Here is a 17,106-nt window from a genome sequence, read left to right on the forward strand (position 1 = left end):
GACTGGTCAGCTCAGTTGGCCAGTCAAATAATTATTTAATCTTAAATCTAGTAACTTAGTAAGGCATTTCATATATGCACAGCTCAAATGTTTATCAAATATATACAAAGTGTATGGGAGATGGAACTGTTTATGATTATATGAATCAATTTCATGCAACCAAGTGGTATTTTGAAATGACTTGAGATATCAACACGTGAGGCATGTTCAGAGGAATAAGTTCTTCTGAGGATTTGAACTTTCTAGATCTTCCATTCCACATACCGTATTTCGTCAAATAAACGCCCCCGGGGACGTTACATTTTCCCAAGGAGGGGGCGTTTATTCAAGGTCAATTTTAGAACGATAATTCCCATTAAAATCATTAGGTAAACTAAGAACACATGCTAAAATGACGAACTATGAACTAGAAACACTAATTTCTGGCTCACTTCCAGGTTTCTGATCCAGATTTTCGCCAATTATTGACGCTATTATCGACCATGTGCGCAACTTGGTAAGCTTACTACACAAGATAGCATGGAAATATCGGCATTTTTGAAACATCTTGGTTGAAAAAAGTGGTGGTGGGCGTTTATTTGAGGGGGAGCGACTATTTGACGAAATACGGTAGTTATGTCCACGTGCTGAAACCCCGAGTCATGAGCCCTGCAAGTGTTGAGACACTGGGAGAAATGTAGGGGGAATACTGCAATTGATGAGGCATGGAAGTTGAATGTACATAGCAAGTCAGTGTCGCTATATATCAAGATCAATCAAACATTTGAATGCATTTGCATAGTGTTACACTCAAAGGTTAAGCTAAAACAGCCTACTTTTCTGGGTGGGTTTACCTCCTAGTATATTCACATGGATGAAGCTCCGACCATTGAGGTTTAGAATCCTTGGTGGTTTGGTCTTCTGTGTGGACACAGTCTATTTGGTTTTAGAAGCGTGGATTTCATTTCCGGCCTACAGGAAGTAAACCAATAGATTTGACATTTCACCAATTTGTTGTATTTGTGACGTAATCAGATGAGTCACTTGTTGCAAAAATGGATTTTGAGGTTCGGCCACAGCAGACAAATTGGGCTATTCCATTTATCATTCACACCACCCCTGTGGAAGATTTGGCTTAAGTCTTCCACAGAGGGAGTATACGTTGCGAATAGAATAGACAATTGGGTAACTTCCATTTGAAATATTCACTCCAGTTGTGGAAGAAATAGGTAACTTAGCCATAATACAGGGGGAGTATGGGCTTCAAAATGATTAACTCAGATCAATTATAATTGAAAAACATACTCCCTGTGTGGAAGGCATTTCCAAAACCTTCCACAGAGGTAGTATGGACTTCAACTGGAATAGCCCAATCATACCTTCCCATCATGCATCATTCCAGTCAGGGATAGCGCTAGGTTTTCAAACAAGGGGTCAAAAATTTTGAATTTTGTGAAGCTATGGATCCAAAACAATAGAAATAAAGGGTGAAAATGACCCTTTAACAACCTCAAAATGGTAATTTTGTGCGCCAAAAGCTAAAACAATGCGCCTATGACCCCGGGCGCAAGTTAGCGCTACCCCTGATTCCAGTGCCTCTGTAAACCAGCGTAAAATATTAAACGATGAAAAATTAAGGCAATTGCTTTGAGTTGGGTTTGAAATAAATGGTTGCAATAAATACATAATTGACTTTCTTGATGTTCCATGAATAATTACCATCAGATTTAGCAAAGTAGTTCAAGGTCACCATGTGTGATTGAACACGATATCATCAATACAATATGGAAAGGCATATGTTAGACTTCTTTTCGTTTCATTATCATCTGCAACCTGTAAATTGTATCTCTGGAACCGTACGTCAAATTTTGTTGGGCGGTTTCAGTATGGGGTGCCCTGTTAAATATTAAAGTATATTAGATTAAAAAATGGAAGTTAATATTGTGTGACATATGACTCATTTAGGTCAATTGAATCACAAATGTCTATCTGTGTCTGATCAAATGGTCTAAATCTGTTGTAAGTAAACCTCGCCAAGAACAGTTTTATTCTGAGTTGGAACTTAATCATTCACAACTAATGTTTTCTGAACATCAAGATTTGAGGATGATTGTAAAGTCCTAACGTGATTGATCAAGTAATTTGAAGAGACAGATGACATTTGTTTTTATCAGCAGCCATTTTGGATTGTACCATTATTTTATACTTACAAATGTGCAACTTTTTTTATATAATATTGTTTTTTCCTTTATATTGTACAGTTGCAATATAAAGGTGTACAACCAAGAAGTGAAGTGTTTCAAAATCTGAGTGATCTCAAAATTGACTTTAGCAGGGACTGTACATGTCTTTTGGAATTTGCAGGAGAGCATTAAATAGCTCTTCTGGAACCTTTAAGGAAAGATGTTTAGAACATTTACAATAGAATGTAAGGAGAGAATGGTCAACTAAGGAGAGCTGAAAATCACTCTCCTGTATCAGATTTAAGGAGAGCAGCAGAGAGCAATTGCTCTCACTCTCCTCAAGAGGCAGTCCCTGCTTTAGTTTGTTCTTCCCACATTACTGATCTTAGCCATTTTATCCTTCTTTTATTTCCTCAAAGTGGAATGTTAGATACTGGAAAGCCTGCTGGAAAGGAATTCTGAATTATTTTAACAATATGATAAAAAATACAAGTAACATTCACTGTTTGTTTGTTTGTTTCACACAGGCTAAAACAGACCTTAAGCTATGGGGCATTGACAGAGACAGTTATCGACGTATTCTCATGGTAAGTAATTAACATTCTTAGTCAGTAGGAGTGATACGATTTGGTGCCGTCTATCGCCATGATGAGAGTTTATAATGCGTAACACGCTTGTAGAGGTGCGTGTATGTATCGCGTTGACTGGTGCGGAATATGCGCACATGCTAGCAGTACGCGCAACAGAATATGTGAATTATGTAGTAAACAAGTTTTTTTCATTTTATAATAAGGGGAGTTTTTATGACAGTAACTTAATTTTTGCTTAAAAAAATAGTTTACAGTTATTAAAATAAAAGTTAACTTCCTAAGATTGAGAATAAACGATAGGATTTTTGTTTTTACTATCTCTACCGTGTGATAAATGACAGGTAGGTCCAATTTTTTCCTCAAAATATTGGACCTACCTGTCGTCTATCACATGGTAGAGGATAGTAAAAACAAAATTTCCTATCATTTGTTCTCTAAGTATATGCCTATCATAGCATTTTGTATAAAACTGGTGTTAAAAGACTCTTTTGATAATTTCACCTCTAAGTTTTTGGTGTTTTCCAGACAATTTGCAACCAGAAAGCCAAAGTAGACTTTTGATTTTACCAATACTATGTTGGCTCCCAAAGACCCATCATCTCCAATTCTGGGGTAACATCCCTGGGGTAACTTACCCACCCAAAAATTGATGATGCCCCCCCCGGCTGATAACCACTTGCAATATCTTGCTAAATCCCGAACGTGTTTATCCAACTATAATTACGTCAGGATTCTGTTTGCCAGGTGGTCTTGCTTCAGTCAAGGTCTCACACTGATATAAAGTATTAAACAGGTCATTGTATCATTACTCCACACGTACACCACCAATATGGCATACTGTTGCCAGTGTCTTCAAATCTGTTGAAACACCATTGAAATTCAAAAATATGATGTGTTCTCAAATATACTGTACACTGGTATTTAAAACAAACACGGCCACTATATGCTAGAATCACACACTTTAAAAAAATACATATTATAAACCAAAAAAATTTAAACTAATTATTTTGCATACTCTTTTATTAGAACACCCTTTAAGGGCAAGTACATTATGGTAATAAATTCAAGGTTATACTTGTAGTCGCCCAGTAGAATTTTATTTGAAATTCACTCAGGTTTGCTGGATAAATTGTGTATAATATTGAGATTAAAGTGAATTAAGAATAATGATTTTCAACTAAGAATGATTCTTTAAAGATAACTACCGTATTTCGTCAAATAAACGCCCCCGGGGGCGTTACATTTTCCCAGGGGGGGGGGGCGTTTATTCAAGGTCAATTTTAGAACGATAATTCCCGTTAAAATCATTAGGTAAACTAAAAACACATGCTAAACTGACGAACTATGAACTAGAAACACTGACTTCTGGCTCACTTCCGGGTTTCTGATCCAGATTTTCGCCAATTATTGACACTATTATCGACCATGTGCGCTTAACTTGGTAAGCTTACTACACAAGATAGCATGGAAATATCGGCATTTTTGAAACATCTTGGTTGAAAAAAGTGGTGGGGGCGTTTATTTGAGGGGGGGGCGACTATTTGACAAAATACGGTATACCAGTTTGACCTGTAAACACATCTGATTATTTACCAGTAATCCCTCTTACCTAGTGGGAACATAGCAGTGATACAAGTGGGAGGGATAATATTAAGCTACTTAGCTTGATATGTCTACTAAGAAGTGTATGATAAGCCAGATAATGGACATGTTGACTTAGGAATTGATGGTTTGGATTTGAAACCACATGATATTGTAATCTTTCTCTGCGATGATTATCTTCAGGGGGGTTTGAGAGGAATATGTTGTGAAATGAACAAACACAAACAACAGGAAAAATTTGAATAGCCAGTGTTCATGTGTGCTTCCATTAGTGGAGAAGTTGTACTAGGCTAATAGGGAACAAATTCAGATTTAATTTAAATCTGGTCAACCAGACATACCTATTTTGATGGATGAAACTGACGCTGCAACTGAAACTTTCAGTCTTATATCAAGACATCAAACCTGATGATAAAACTGTCAAAAGAGAGTGTGATAAACATGAACTTTAAAAAAAGTTTTAGCACTAGTTAGTAAAAGTACAATGTTGTAACCCATTTCTTATTATTTTTGTTCAACAGGGCAGTACATTGCGTAAGAGGAAGATGTATGAAGAATTCTTAGGCAAGGTCTCTATCCTTTGTAAGTATTTTGCTTTTGAACCCCATGTTATACAAAATATTAACTGTCTGAGTGTGATGGTGGAAATATAATAATGAGGTGATCTCTGGTGAAAGATGGATTCTTCCATTCCATGAGCCGGAACGGAGAGTGGAATGGAACATTACATCTTTCACCAGTGATTATATTTCGACCATTACACAAATTTAAGACAGTTAATATTTGTTTTATAACACTCATACATAAATTCTATTACTTAAAAATACTATTCAAGATAGGGAATACATTTTTTCATCAACATAACACCATGTTTTGCTGTGACATACTTCACATTTTGGTGTCCACCCCATAACTAAATCGGCGAGTCTAAGACTCAGCGCACAGCCTGGCGCAGGCACACTACGGCGCAGCACTATGATGGTAAAAACTATCACACGCTGATGGTAAAAATGATGAATGGCAATCAACCAATGAACTGTCTAGAATTTATGTATGAGTGATATTTAACTCTACTGTCCTTTTACAGCACCCCTGATTGGTTAATTACATGATATACTAACAGACCTGCCAACCCGTCCCTCATTTTGAGGGACAAATGAGGACTGTCCTCATTTGGGGTTTTCAAAGTGAAAAAGAGGGACAGTCCTGCTTTATGAAAATTACAGTGATGGCAAATTTAAATGTAAGAACAGCAGAAAATGATGCAAATTTCACTTTAAAATTTTGCTATAGCATTCTCTTTAGTCTATTGGGATAAATTTAGACCTGCAAAACTTTCATTGAATTCTGAAAGTATTGCACACCTCAAGTCTTTGAATTTGTCGGTACAAGGTTTTGGTCTCACTGTCTGACTTCTGTAGGTTGGCAGGTCTGTACTAATCTGTATAACTAATCAAAATAGCTTTTAGACCTCTTGGTACTTTTAAATCTTAATTCCCTTCAGCCTTACTGACTATTCTTACCATATCTCTGATTGGCTCAATACATGATATGGACCTCTTTGTAACCAATCAAAATAGCTCATAGAAAAATCAGCAGGTAGTACCCTACCCATAGGGTTAATATTCACTTTTGCCTCTTTCTACTCTTGTATGAATGAGCATCTGCTGCCACAGTTGGAAAGGAGGAAAAATATGTTCTCTTTCTTCTTTCTACAAATGTATCTTATTTTACGTGAATCCTAACATAATACAAACTATCATAAATAAGTTATTGTGTCGTCTCTGCTGTGACAGGCAGATGATATTTTGCATATGAAACCTGGAAAAAAATGAAAGTTGTGAATTATTTATTATAAAGAGAAAGAGACTGAACTGTGTTGCCACTCTGCCTCCATGATGAAATATAGACAATTATAAATGGTTGCCATTTGCTACCCTGGTTTCCGTTTACAAAAATGTTTCCTTTACAGGTTGCACTGGTTAATCCATCACTGAAATACAGATAATAGCAGACTTGAATAAGGTTGAAACTTGTATCATTTGTTGACTCTATTTCTCACTAGTGAATTGTTGCATATGAAAATAAGAAGGATAATGAATCATCATGAGACCTATTTACCCATAGGTGAAGGAATGAATGACTCCATCAATTAAACTCCCACCACCTGGAGGAACTATCCACGATCCTTGTGAAAGCATTATGTTTGAATTATGTAGGAATAAGCTCAAAATTAAGGATAATTCAAACATTTTTGCTTGACAAATCCATTGAATTAAAGCCATGATTTTTCCGTGTTACAAAATGTAAATTCTGTGTTACAAATTGGACAAATTGGATTTTCCGTTTTACATTATAAAGCACTAAAAAGTGAATACAAACATGTTTTTAAAAGTGTAATTTGTCTTATATAATTATATGTACCTTTTTACTGTAGTCTCCCCTCAACATCCCCATTAAAATTAAGCATTATCAATTGTCTTGTGTGTACTTACGATAGGTGTATCGGCCAGAATCTTGCATCGTAGGCCTAGAATAAATGCTAGAATGGATTGTTTAAGGGTTGATTACTGCTAAATTATCACTTTTCTTTGTTTTCTTTTGCAAATCAACACAAAAGTTGACATTTTACACAGTTTTTCACTATTTTGTGGCATTTTCAAATTTACGTGAGCAAACCCCGAATTCTGTGAATTTTTCCGTTTTTCCGTATCACGGAGAAATCGTGGCTTTACATTAAATGAGTACTCAAAACTTCAGCTTTCGCAATCAGGGCTGATGGCTTGATCACAAGTGACTTGGTCCACTGATTTCCCATGAAACGGCATGTTGACATTTCCCAGAAGTGATGATGTTTTTGTTTTGTTTTGCTTGTGATCAAACCATCAGCCCCGATGGCAAAAGTCAAAGTCCTGAGTACTCATTTAATGGATTTGTCAAGCAAAAATGTTTGAATTATTTATCTACGATCCTAAAAATGCATGTTTTTTCTGATCAAAGTGAAGGAATTCTCAACTGTAAATCTGGTTCCATATGAAGTATTGGCAAAAACAAAGAAAATGATTGTGCTGAAGAGATGTGATGCTTTATTCAATTACGTGTTGCTGTGCGTACGGAGGTCTCTAAGATTGATGACAATGTCAAATTTATCCTTATTAAAGTCCCATTCAGTGATCACAGCGAAAGTGTTAAAAAATTAAAATTGTTTATAAATGCTTAAAATTGAAGGATAAGTCATTCAAGTTGTCATTTTGTATTTTTGAAATGAAAAATTTGGCCAAAAAAAAAAAAAAATGCAGTATTGATGAAGTTGAAGCCCCATTCAAATGTAGCTAATTTATATACTGTTATTGTCTGTCCAAATAACTTAGACACCCGGTTTTTAGGATATATTTCGAAAAGTGTTTACTTTGGCAAAAAGTCATGAAAGAAAAGTTGCTAAACACGGTCAGACCTAACAGAAATTATTAGTAAAGCGATGAAAAAATATTCTTCCTTGTCTATTTTTATTCAATTTTGACCGATTTACAGCAAGATATCTGGGTCCAGCCGAATATTCCTAATGACTTGAAACTTTTGATGGGATAATCTATTTACAGTAAGGGGTGTTTGAACATTGTAATCATGCATATTGATCAGTGATGCCATCCCTTTTTTCTTTGATCCTTTTACTAATTCACAATAATGGCGGTCTACTCAAATGCATTCAACAAAAGCATGTTTGCAATCTACCGCGAGAGGTCGCCTCACACGCATAACAAATACACTACGATCAAATAGGTTGATGACAATATTTGATTGAATGGACTGCACTGTGCCATGATTTCGTGAAGGACACCGGTTCAAATCCTTTGTTTGGAGCCAATCAATAATTTCAGTTGATGCATTATAACAAATGATATGGCAATTTAGTTACTATGCGCCTGGAGTGTATTGTGAATTATACTCCTCACCAATAACATCAGAACATTCATAGGGCATACAAAAGCATGCACAGAACAAGATTCAAATACGCGCTACCGAATTGTTGTAATTGGTTGAGGGACAACTGGGATCACTGAGTTAATAATACACTAAGAATAAATATGCCAATTAGAAACACTGTCTGCATTTTATGAACTGAATTATATTTTTCATTTTATAAAATGTTTTTGGTGAGGAGTATAATTAATTTACTATTCATCCATTCACTATCCAAAATCACAATACCTACAAATCTGTATAATGATACCTTCCAAAATAGTGGTACCCAACTTCTACCGGATTATTTTTAAAGTGTTGAGAAAAACCTTCCAATTTCAATAGAATTTCTGGTAAACTCTCACTCAATGCTTTGGAAACACAAAAATCCCGTTAGGTCTCAGCGAATGTTAACACTTTTCTTTCATGACTTTCTTTGAAAGTGGATATTTTTTCAAATAAGTAACAAAAACTGGGTGTCTAAGTTAATTGGACAGACAATAGTATATAAATTACAGATTCATGTAAAATGCCTCATTTTGTCTTAAATATGTGGCTTTCGGCAGAGGGGGCAGAGCAGTAATTCAGTGGACAAAATCTATGAAATTGAAAATAAGAGACATGATAATGAACGCCATATGAAGCTTATCTCCTATTGAACTGTGTTTGATGTTTGGATCTATGCATTAATTACAAAATCATATCATTTTTAGCTTAACTATTTCAGATGCTGACTTGTAGATGGACATGTATTGTGTGCATGTTAAAAACTGGATTTCGACCAAAATTGAGGGTGCAATTTTTGTGAAATCTCACAATAGCCCTTTAAAAGATTATATATTGGGCCTAAAAAAATGGTTTGATTGGCGAAACATAAAAAAAATTAGTGTAGGTAGGGATTTTTTTTGTAACTTTTAAAGCTGTAAATTGCATTTGATAAAGGCCCTAGAACTATTTTCTTCTTCTTTTTTAATTTAATTTTTAGTTTAATTTTTTAGGCCTTAGCATACATATAGACTAATTCCAATCAGCCGTCTACACTTCGCATGTACTTTGTTATGCTTCGTAGTGACGACTGATAATCTTCCAGTCCATATCATGACGGACTTCTGAAAAATATTCAATGCGACTTTGGTTGTAGCGCGATAAGCGCGACTGACTATGGCGCCTGTGTACCGCTGTCGCTGTACCGCGCCGCTGTGATAAGATCGCGCTCTGAACTTCTAAAAACAACAAACTCGGTCAAAAGGTCAATTTGGACACAAATTCTGCGCATGCTCTATGCCACAGGAATCCTGTTGCAAAATCCGTCACTTTTTTTCCACATAGTTTTCTCAGTCGTCAATCCAGACGGTTGACGACTGAGGGCAGCAGTCTAGCATACATATCCTTGTACAGAAATGCTAAAATTGGATTTTAGATGACTATAGAGATTGTCTGATTTAGCAAGCCACAGATACTGTATAAGTGGTAATTTTGTGTGTATAATTAATCACGCTTTACCGATTTTGATCTACTTCGCTTGTTTTTAATTTCGCAATTTTGAGTTTTCTTACATAGACCTATACATTAAAAGAACATATATTCGCATGTTTTTACTTTCGCTGTAGCTGTGTTGTGTGCGCAAAAAGCGCAAAAATTAATGTACCGCGAAAATTTCCACTTTTACAGTAGTGCCTTTAATACTCTGCATGCTAGCCATAAGCTTCAACATAAGAAGGCCTAAGGTTTGAGATATTTTCTCAAAATATCAAGAGCTATCTCAAGAACCACTGAACCAATACTAGGCTTGTTTGTACTCATTTTAATGCATTTTTCATGCTGATTCCAAATATGGTCATGAAAATTCACATTTCTGAAATTATTGACTTTTAAAAAAAATTTGAAACTTGTCGTCTGCAGTCGACACCCGCGTGAAGAGAGTTAATACTCTCATTCCACAGTCTGGCAATACTAATAATTGACTATACATATAGTGGTATTATTTGTACATTCAGTAGACCATTTTAATAAATGAATTGTCTATGCCACAGATGTTTTATTCATTGCGTTCTACTTTTACCTCTATTTGTACAGCTGATTTGGATCGTTGGGAGCGGCTAACCGTAGCAGATGCTCTGGAACCAGTCCAGTTTGAAGATGGAGATAAGATTGTGGTACAAGGAGATGCCGGAGATGATTTCTTCATGATCATTGAGGTAACGCATTTGAGGCTGAAACGTTTAATGATATAATATTGATATCAAAAGTGACCTAGGAATCGGACAGTGTTTCTTTTAAACTATGAGGGTAGTTTCAATAAGTATCTGTGTCTCAGTAAGTGCCCACACCTAACATCTTAGTTTGCAAACGGCATTACCAGTAAATACCTGCCCAGTTCAATTGACTCTCAATGAAAATCATTCAGCAGAGGGCTCAAAAGATCGAGGCAAAGGGTGATTTCCCCGAAAATGCCTAAGTAGCCCTCAAAAATTAAATTACGGGGGGCTATTTTAATAGATAGTAGCCCTGGAAAGGAAAATGAATAAAGGGAATTTAATCCTCAAAATCCTGAAAATCCTGGCAGTAGCCCCCGAAAGTTCAATTACGAGGGCAATTTTGTATAGCCCCCAAAAAAAAAAATTTTAAACAAAAAAGTATTTTAAGGCTTGATTCAGCAGAATGCATTGATTTGTCTCATTAGTCCAGCAATAGGTAATACATATAGGGAGTCATTTTAAATTTGGTTGCTACTGACATTTGTATATTAGACTTTATTTTTATTTCAACACGGAAAGCCCAATTCAACAAAAGTTGTTCTTCCTTGGGGCCGTGCATAAACAAACATACATGTACAAAATAACAAACAATTGCAAAAGCTTATTATCTAGGCTTAAGCATATTACAATCTCAAAATTATTAATTGTCAAAAGCCATAATGATACTCTTTCGGTTACATACTTACCATGCTTACAGGCAGTTTTTTAAAGATTATTTTTAAAAGTATATAATGTTGGAGAGTTTTGGATATTATTTTCTAGTTCATTCCAGCTTACAGCACCTCTATATGACAGACTGCACTTTTTGTACTCTGTTCTTGGCAGGGGAATTGTTACATTACTTTGGCTTTGACAGAAATTATAACTGTTGTTTACATGACTGAAAATATGTACAGTTACTGGAGAGCTTTCACTGCTCAACCAACATCTTCAGCAGACATTATTGCTCTGATGGTATTTTGTTGCTTGAGATGATGATGACATCATACAAGCAGATGTTGCGACCCTCTTGGTTCCAGAGGGTCAATAGGTTGTCCTATAATTAAAGACAGAGATAAAAAGAATTTATTGTCACTGTCAATCCTTGATTGGTTAACACAGGTTAATAGCGCATAAAAGGAAGACCGATCTATCTGGTGCTGATCGGAGAAAAGGAACAGCAGCAAATGGCGAAAAATCACGTACTTTTACAAGGCAAAAAGCAGCTTTTCTAGGCATTGTTGACATGGTGCCTTCGCCAAAGAAAGTTTCCTACTATAAAGACCTAACTTTTGAGATAGTTTGCATGTTTGAAAGTGCTAAATTAACAATCAGGCGCCCGGTTATACCGCCGCGTTCAGCAAGTCATCATCATGACACTTGTAAACAAACCGTGCTGGAGTTTGATTGACAGATGACGTCAGACGCGATAAATTCTTTTTATCTCTGTCTTTAATTATAGTTATCTTCTTGTATGGGGTATCTCAAAAATATCACTAGCAACAACAACAAAAAATCTTCTCACTAATCTGGTAAGACGCTGGTTGAGCCGGTGAAAGCTCCAGAAAGTGTACCAAATTTAGTAGTGCAGAAGTTTAAAATTATTCTCTATATATTTATTAATCACTGCATATGAATCTATTCTGTCGGTCCGTTTCACGTCACTTCCGGTTGATGATGCGACTCACGTTCAAGTGAAAACAAATCCTTGATTTGATTTTTGTTGATGATTTTTGTCATTGGTGTTGTGTAAATTTCGATCGCAAATAGTCAATGGAATCAAACAACCGTTTCTAAGTCTACAGAGTGGAAGAAACTTACAGGATTTACCGTGTATATACTGACAAACTTAAAATTAAATTCCATGGTCGAGTGTTTTTTTTCCGGAATTGAATGTCACTCCAACAACATCGCTATGTAGCCTCCTTCACAGCCGGTTTCTATCGTTCATAACAAACAGTGAGCTACATGTAGTTTGGGCCCGAGACTAGAGATAGCCTGGATGTTGGACCGACAGAATATCATCATAGATACTACATTTTTGGCCTAATAGATAAAAAAAAACCTTTTTACTGTTTCTGTAGAAAAATGTTGCCAAAGTGTTGGAAAACAGTGAGCAATACAAATGCATCCATCACGAAAAAAATATGCTGTGCAATGCACAAAATACAAGAACTGCATATAGCTGACAGTGTGCTATTGCACACTGTCAAACACTGCAAATTTTTATAACCTATTTTTCTTATAGAGTCCTGAGACCTAGCAATATGTTTATATTTTAACATGCTGAGTGGTAAATGATCACCTAAGCATAGTCATAAATATTGTATTTTACCCGGCTGCTTTTTCTTGCTTTCATTTACAGGGACAAGCATCTGTGCTACAGCGTCGCTCAGAAAATGAAGACTTTATTGAAGTGGGTAAACTCGGACCATCAGACTACTTTGGTGAGTCTACACTCTCTGTGTATCTACAGACCTGCCAACTGTCCCTCATTTTGAGGGACTGTCCCTCATTTGGGGTTTACCAAAGTGAAAATGAGGGACAGTCCTGTTTTCTGAAGATTTCAGTGATGCCAAATTTAAATGAAAGAACAGCAGAAAATGATGAAAATGTCACTTTAAAATTTGCTATAGCATTCTCTTTAGTCTATTGTGATAAATTCAGACCTGCAAAACCTTCTCTTAATTCTGAAAGTATTGCACACCTCAAGTCTTTGAATTTGTCGGTACCTGGTTTGTGTACATATACAAGGTTTTGGTCTCAATGTCCCTCATTCTGACTTCGGTAGGTTGACAGGTCTGTATCTAACAAATTGGTGTAAAGCAAGACATCTTCATGTGCATATAATGTTGTTCTGTATCAAAGTTGTGCATTTTTTTGGTTAAAGATGCCTTTTTGGTGTCATTAGTTTGAGTAGATATCCAGGTATCAGGAAAGTATTATCACAATTTTTTCCATGAACTGTATGGCCACCAGTGTTGTAGTCGAGTCCTCACCGAGTCCGAGTCCTTGGTGTCCGAGTCCAAGTCCGAGTCCGAGTCTTTGCCAATTTCTGATGTCCGAGTCCGAGTCCGAGTCCTCAATGTTCGAGTCCGAGTCCGAGTCCGAGTCCTTGTATCAAATTCAAGCCCCGGGGTTTTCATCAATCAGGGATGCCAGTTTTCCGGATATTTCGAAATCCGGACCGCATGACGCTTAAAAAAAACAATTCCGTCGGCCGGTGGCAAAAAAATCTCCGTTGGAAGGAAAAAAATCTGAGGAAATCTCCAATTTTAAAATGAAAATTCCTTAGAACCCTGACTGGATGACTCAACTAGATAATGGTACTCATTTAACATGCATGTGGTCAAATTTTTATATTATTGAGAACACCTTTTCATGCCCAAAATTGATGAATTTTAGTCCATTATCGGACCAGCATTATTATACTGAGTGTGTCGGCTTTTGCGTTCAAAAACTCATCTCTTTTCCTCAACAAATATTACCCAAGTAAGAAGTATGTAATGTGTATTAATGAACGATGACGTTTGAGATGATGCTGGACTGATGATGCTGATGCCGTATAGGCCTACGTATACTCTAATATCAAGTGACTTGAAGTCATGTTTAAGTCTAAATGGAAATGAACTTTGGTCAAAGGTTTGATATGAACCTTTTAGCTGTATCCTTTGGCTTTGTGTAGCCGTCGTTGTGAACATGGGGAGGTTGGGTGGGGGTGGTTGAGTGTGTGTAGGCCTATGTATTTCCTTTTTAGGCCTACTATTTTAGTCCCAATTTGTAGTGACATCACTCTGTCTCTGTATGTTTAACACACCAAATTTTACAAATTACTCTTATCATACAATGTCCAGGTACAATGTATTCTTCATGCACAATCATAAGTACCCCCCCCCCCATGTGGGCCCCCTCCCACATACCCGAAGGGGGGGGGGTTAAAAAATTTGATGAATCATTGTTTTTATATTGCGCATTACATATATCAATTTAAATCATGTAGGCCATGTTATTAGGCCAAAAAAACACTTTGAAGAATGTCTCCCATGTACAAAAGTATAGGAAACAGAACATTTAAAACCACTTTTTTAGGATGAAGGAAGCATTTTTTCAAAATAAGTCTAAAACAGGTTTTTTTTATCAAAAATGGTCTCTTTTGGGGTGCTAAATCTGCTAAAATGTTTGTCGTCCTGAAATTTTAACCAAAAGGTGGGGTGGGTGAGGTGGGGTGGGGTGGGGGAGGCAGTGGATGCCAAGCACAAATTGTTAATTATTGTTTTATTTTTCTGCTTCACATATATCAACATCAGCCATATTGGTCATGTAATAAAGCCAAAAAACATTTTTTAAGAGTGTCTCTTGTGCATAAAAGTATAGGAAACTCAAAACTTTAAAGCATGTTTTCTGGAAGAAGGAAGCACTTTTTATTAAAAGTGTAGAACAAGCCAGGAGCTTTGAAATGTTCTTTTTACCCTCTGAAATGGCCTTTCCTGTGGTGCTAAATGTGCAGAAACCATCTGGTTTAGGGGGCTTTGCCCCTCGATTTCTAACAGGGGCTTTGCCCCTGACCCCGCCAGGGGCCCTTAAGCGGCCCCTGGACCCCACGCCGTGAAGGACGAGAGCTCCGCTCGCTACGCTTCGCATTTAGTATTTTATGAAATATTTTTTTCCTTCCCAACTTCAGGAGGCCACTGGTATCCCTGATCAATACTTTATCAATAATACCCTCCAAGGCCGCATCATTTCACATTTTAGGTGAGATGGAGCCGACGGAGACCCAGCTATGGCTGCCATTGAGGTGTAGGAATGTGTGAGATTCAGGTTTAGCGGTGACCTGCTGAGTCCAGGGGTCCAAATTGGCATATAAAGGGGTCCAGGCATCTAATTCTATACAGACGTACAACATCAAGGGGTCCAAATCACGGGACATGCCAAATCAAGGAGTCCTGGACCCCAAGACCCCTTAAAACGCTACCCCTGGTGAAATTGCATTTATACTTAGTATTGTTTTGGGGCAGTTCAATAATTATGCGGAGTCCGGGGAGGGGTGAAAATGCAAAAATTCGCTGAACCCCCCCCCTTCCGGCCTGCCAAAAAATCTTTGCACCCGCTTTGTACATGCCATTTTTGGGGGATCCCAATTTATAAACTTTGGTTTAGATATATGTTGCGAGCGCAGCGAGCAGGGAAATTTGCATTATGTAAGCGTTTCCGTTCTGTTTTCTAAGCCTTTTTACAGCGTTTTATTTGAAAGGTGCCCCATATGTGCCAAAATTGCTTGTTCCCCTTTCGGCTTGCCAAAAAATGCTTCCACCCTCCCTTTCGATCGGTCAAAAAAAGTGAAACGGAGTATAATCACAGACTCAGAGTAACTTAAAGGCTTGTGTTTTAGAGAGGCAAAAGATGCAATATTACAATCAAAATATGACATCACTACCAAACCTCATGTATCAAACAAAGAGGTGTTGGATCTGGCTGTAGGCCTATGCAGTATTATTCCGAGGGTGGGGGGTTCACTCATATGTAAAGGTGGTACGGGTATGTGCGGCGGTCAAGGGTCCCCTTTCCAGACTCTCCGGCAGTTCCTTAACACATTTGCATCATGCTCCAGTTCATTGAGCCTAACACTCTGAAAATAACTGTAGCTCTTTAGCTCAAATTAGGAAACATTTTGAATTTGTTAGCGCAAAGCCTATAATTTGACAGACATCCACAAAAATGTTGAAATTTCAGTTCATTAAGCCCATATTTTGTCCCCAAACCAGTTCTTATAGTTCTCAAAGTTCGGCGCTGCACACCCGCCCCCATACCAAAATTTAACTAAGTTGAGTGCCCCAGAGTAGTATTATTAATATTATTCATGTACATTCAAGCCTTGCGTCTAACAAAGCAGTCATATTCAAAATAAACGAATATGATTTTTAAATCATATTCGTTTAAATCCATTTAACCAATTAAAGATATAACTGAAAGCAATCTTGCTTTTTGGTTGTACTTTTATTTACAAACTTAATTTATTTGCATGCAAAATTACTTAAATTAATCATGTGATGTGATCATTGATCAAGCATATGAAGTTTACAATGAACGAAAATAAAAGACCTAAAAAGACCCTATTTTGCTGGACTCGAGGAGGACTTGAAGCCGAGTCCCCGAGTCCTTGGGGTCCGAGTCCGAGTCCTTAGCTTCCGAGTCCAAGTCCGAGTCCGAGTCCTTGAAAAAAGGACTCGAGTCCGAGTCCAGAGTCCTCCAACACTGATGGCCACCATCTTGGATTTTAAAATGGAAGCAGAGCAAAATGACGCAACAAAGCAAAATTATCTGAAAAACTTGCAGCATAAAATTTGTTCACTGTTGTTTATCGATATTATGTTTTGTAGCACATAGGAAATGTTTAGACCACAACAATATAAACAACTAAATGTAAGCACCTTGAAACAAAACTAGCTAATATTGCAGTAAGAAGTAGGTAAGAGTATATGAATTCACAGACGGTCTGTGAATTCAGAGGAGTCTGTAAATTCACAGTGCCCCAGTCTGTAAATTCACAGTGAGTAG

The 17,106-nt window shown here is 37.0% G+C and overlaps 1 protein-coding gene across 3 annotated transcripts in view; it reads left to right on the forward strand.

The window, feature by feature from the left end:
- Positions 1 to 17,106, forward strand: part of LOC140150967 (cAMP-dependent protein kinase regulatory subunit-like) — a 111,371-nt gene that overhangs the window by 89,981 nt on the left and 4,284 nt on the right. For all 3 annotated transcript variants that reach the window (XM_072173132.1, XM_072173131.1, XM_072173133.1), the window contains exons 7-10: positions 2,690 to 2,749; positions 4,876 to 4,936; positions 10,391 to 10,512; positions 12,917 to 12,998. In XM_072173132.1, coding sequence (XP_072029233.1) covers positions 2,690 to 2,749; positions 4,876 to 4,936; positions 10,391 to 10,512; positions 12,917 to 12,998 — 325 coding nt within the window. The remainder of the gene's footprint in view (positions 1 to 2,689; positions 2,750 to 4,875; positions 4,937 to 10,390; positions 10,513 to 12,916; positions 12,999 to 17,106) is intronic.

Source organism: Amphiura filiformis, chromosome 4 (assembly GCF_039555335.1).
Source record: "Amphiura filiformis chromosome 4, Afil_fr2py, whole genome shotgun sequence".
NCBI classification, from domain to species: Eukaryota; Metazoa; Echinodermata; class Ophiuroidea; order Amphilepidida; family Amphiuridae; genus Amphiura; species Amphiura filiformis.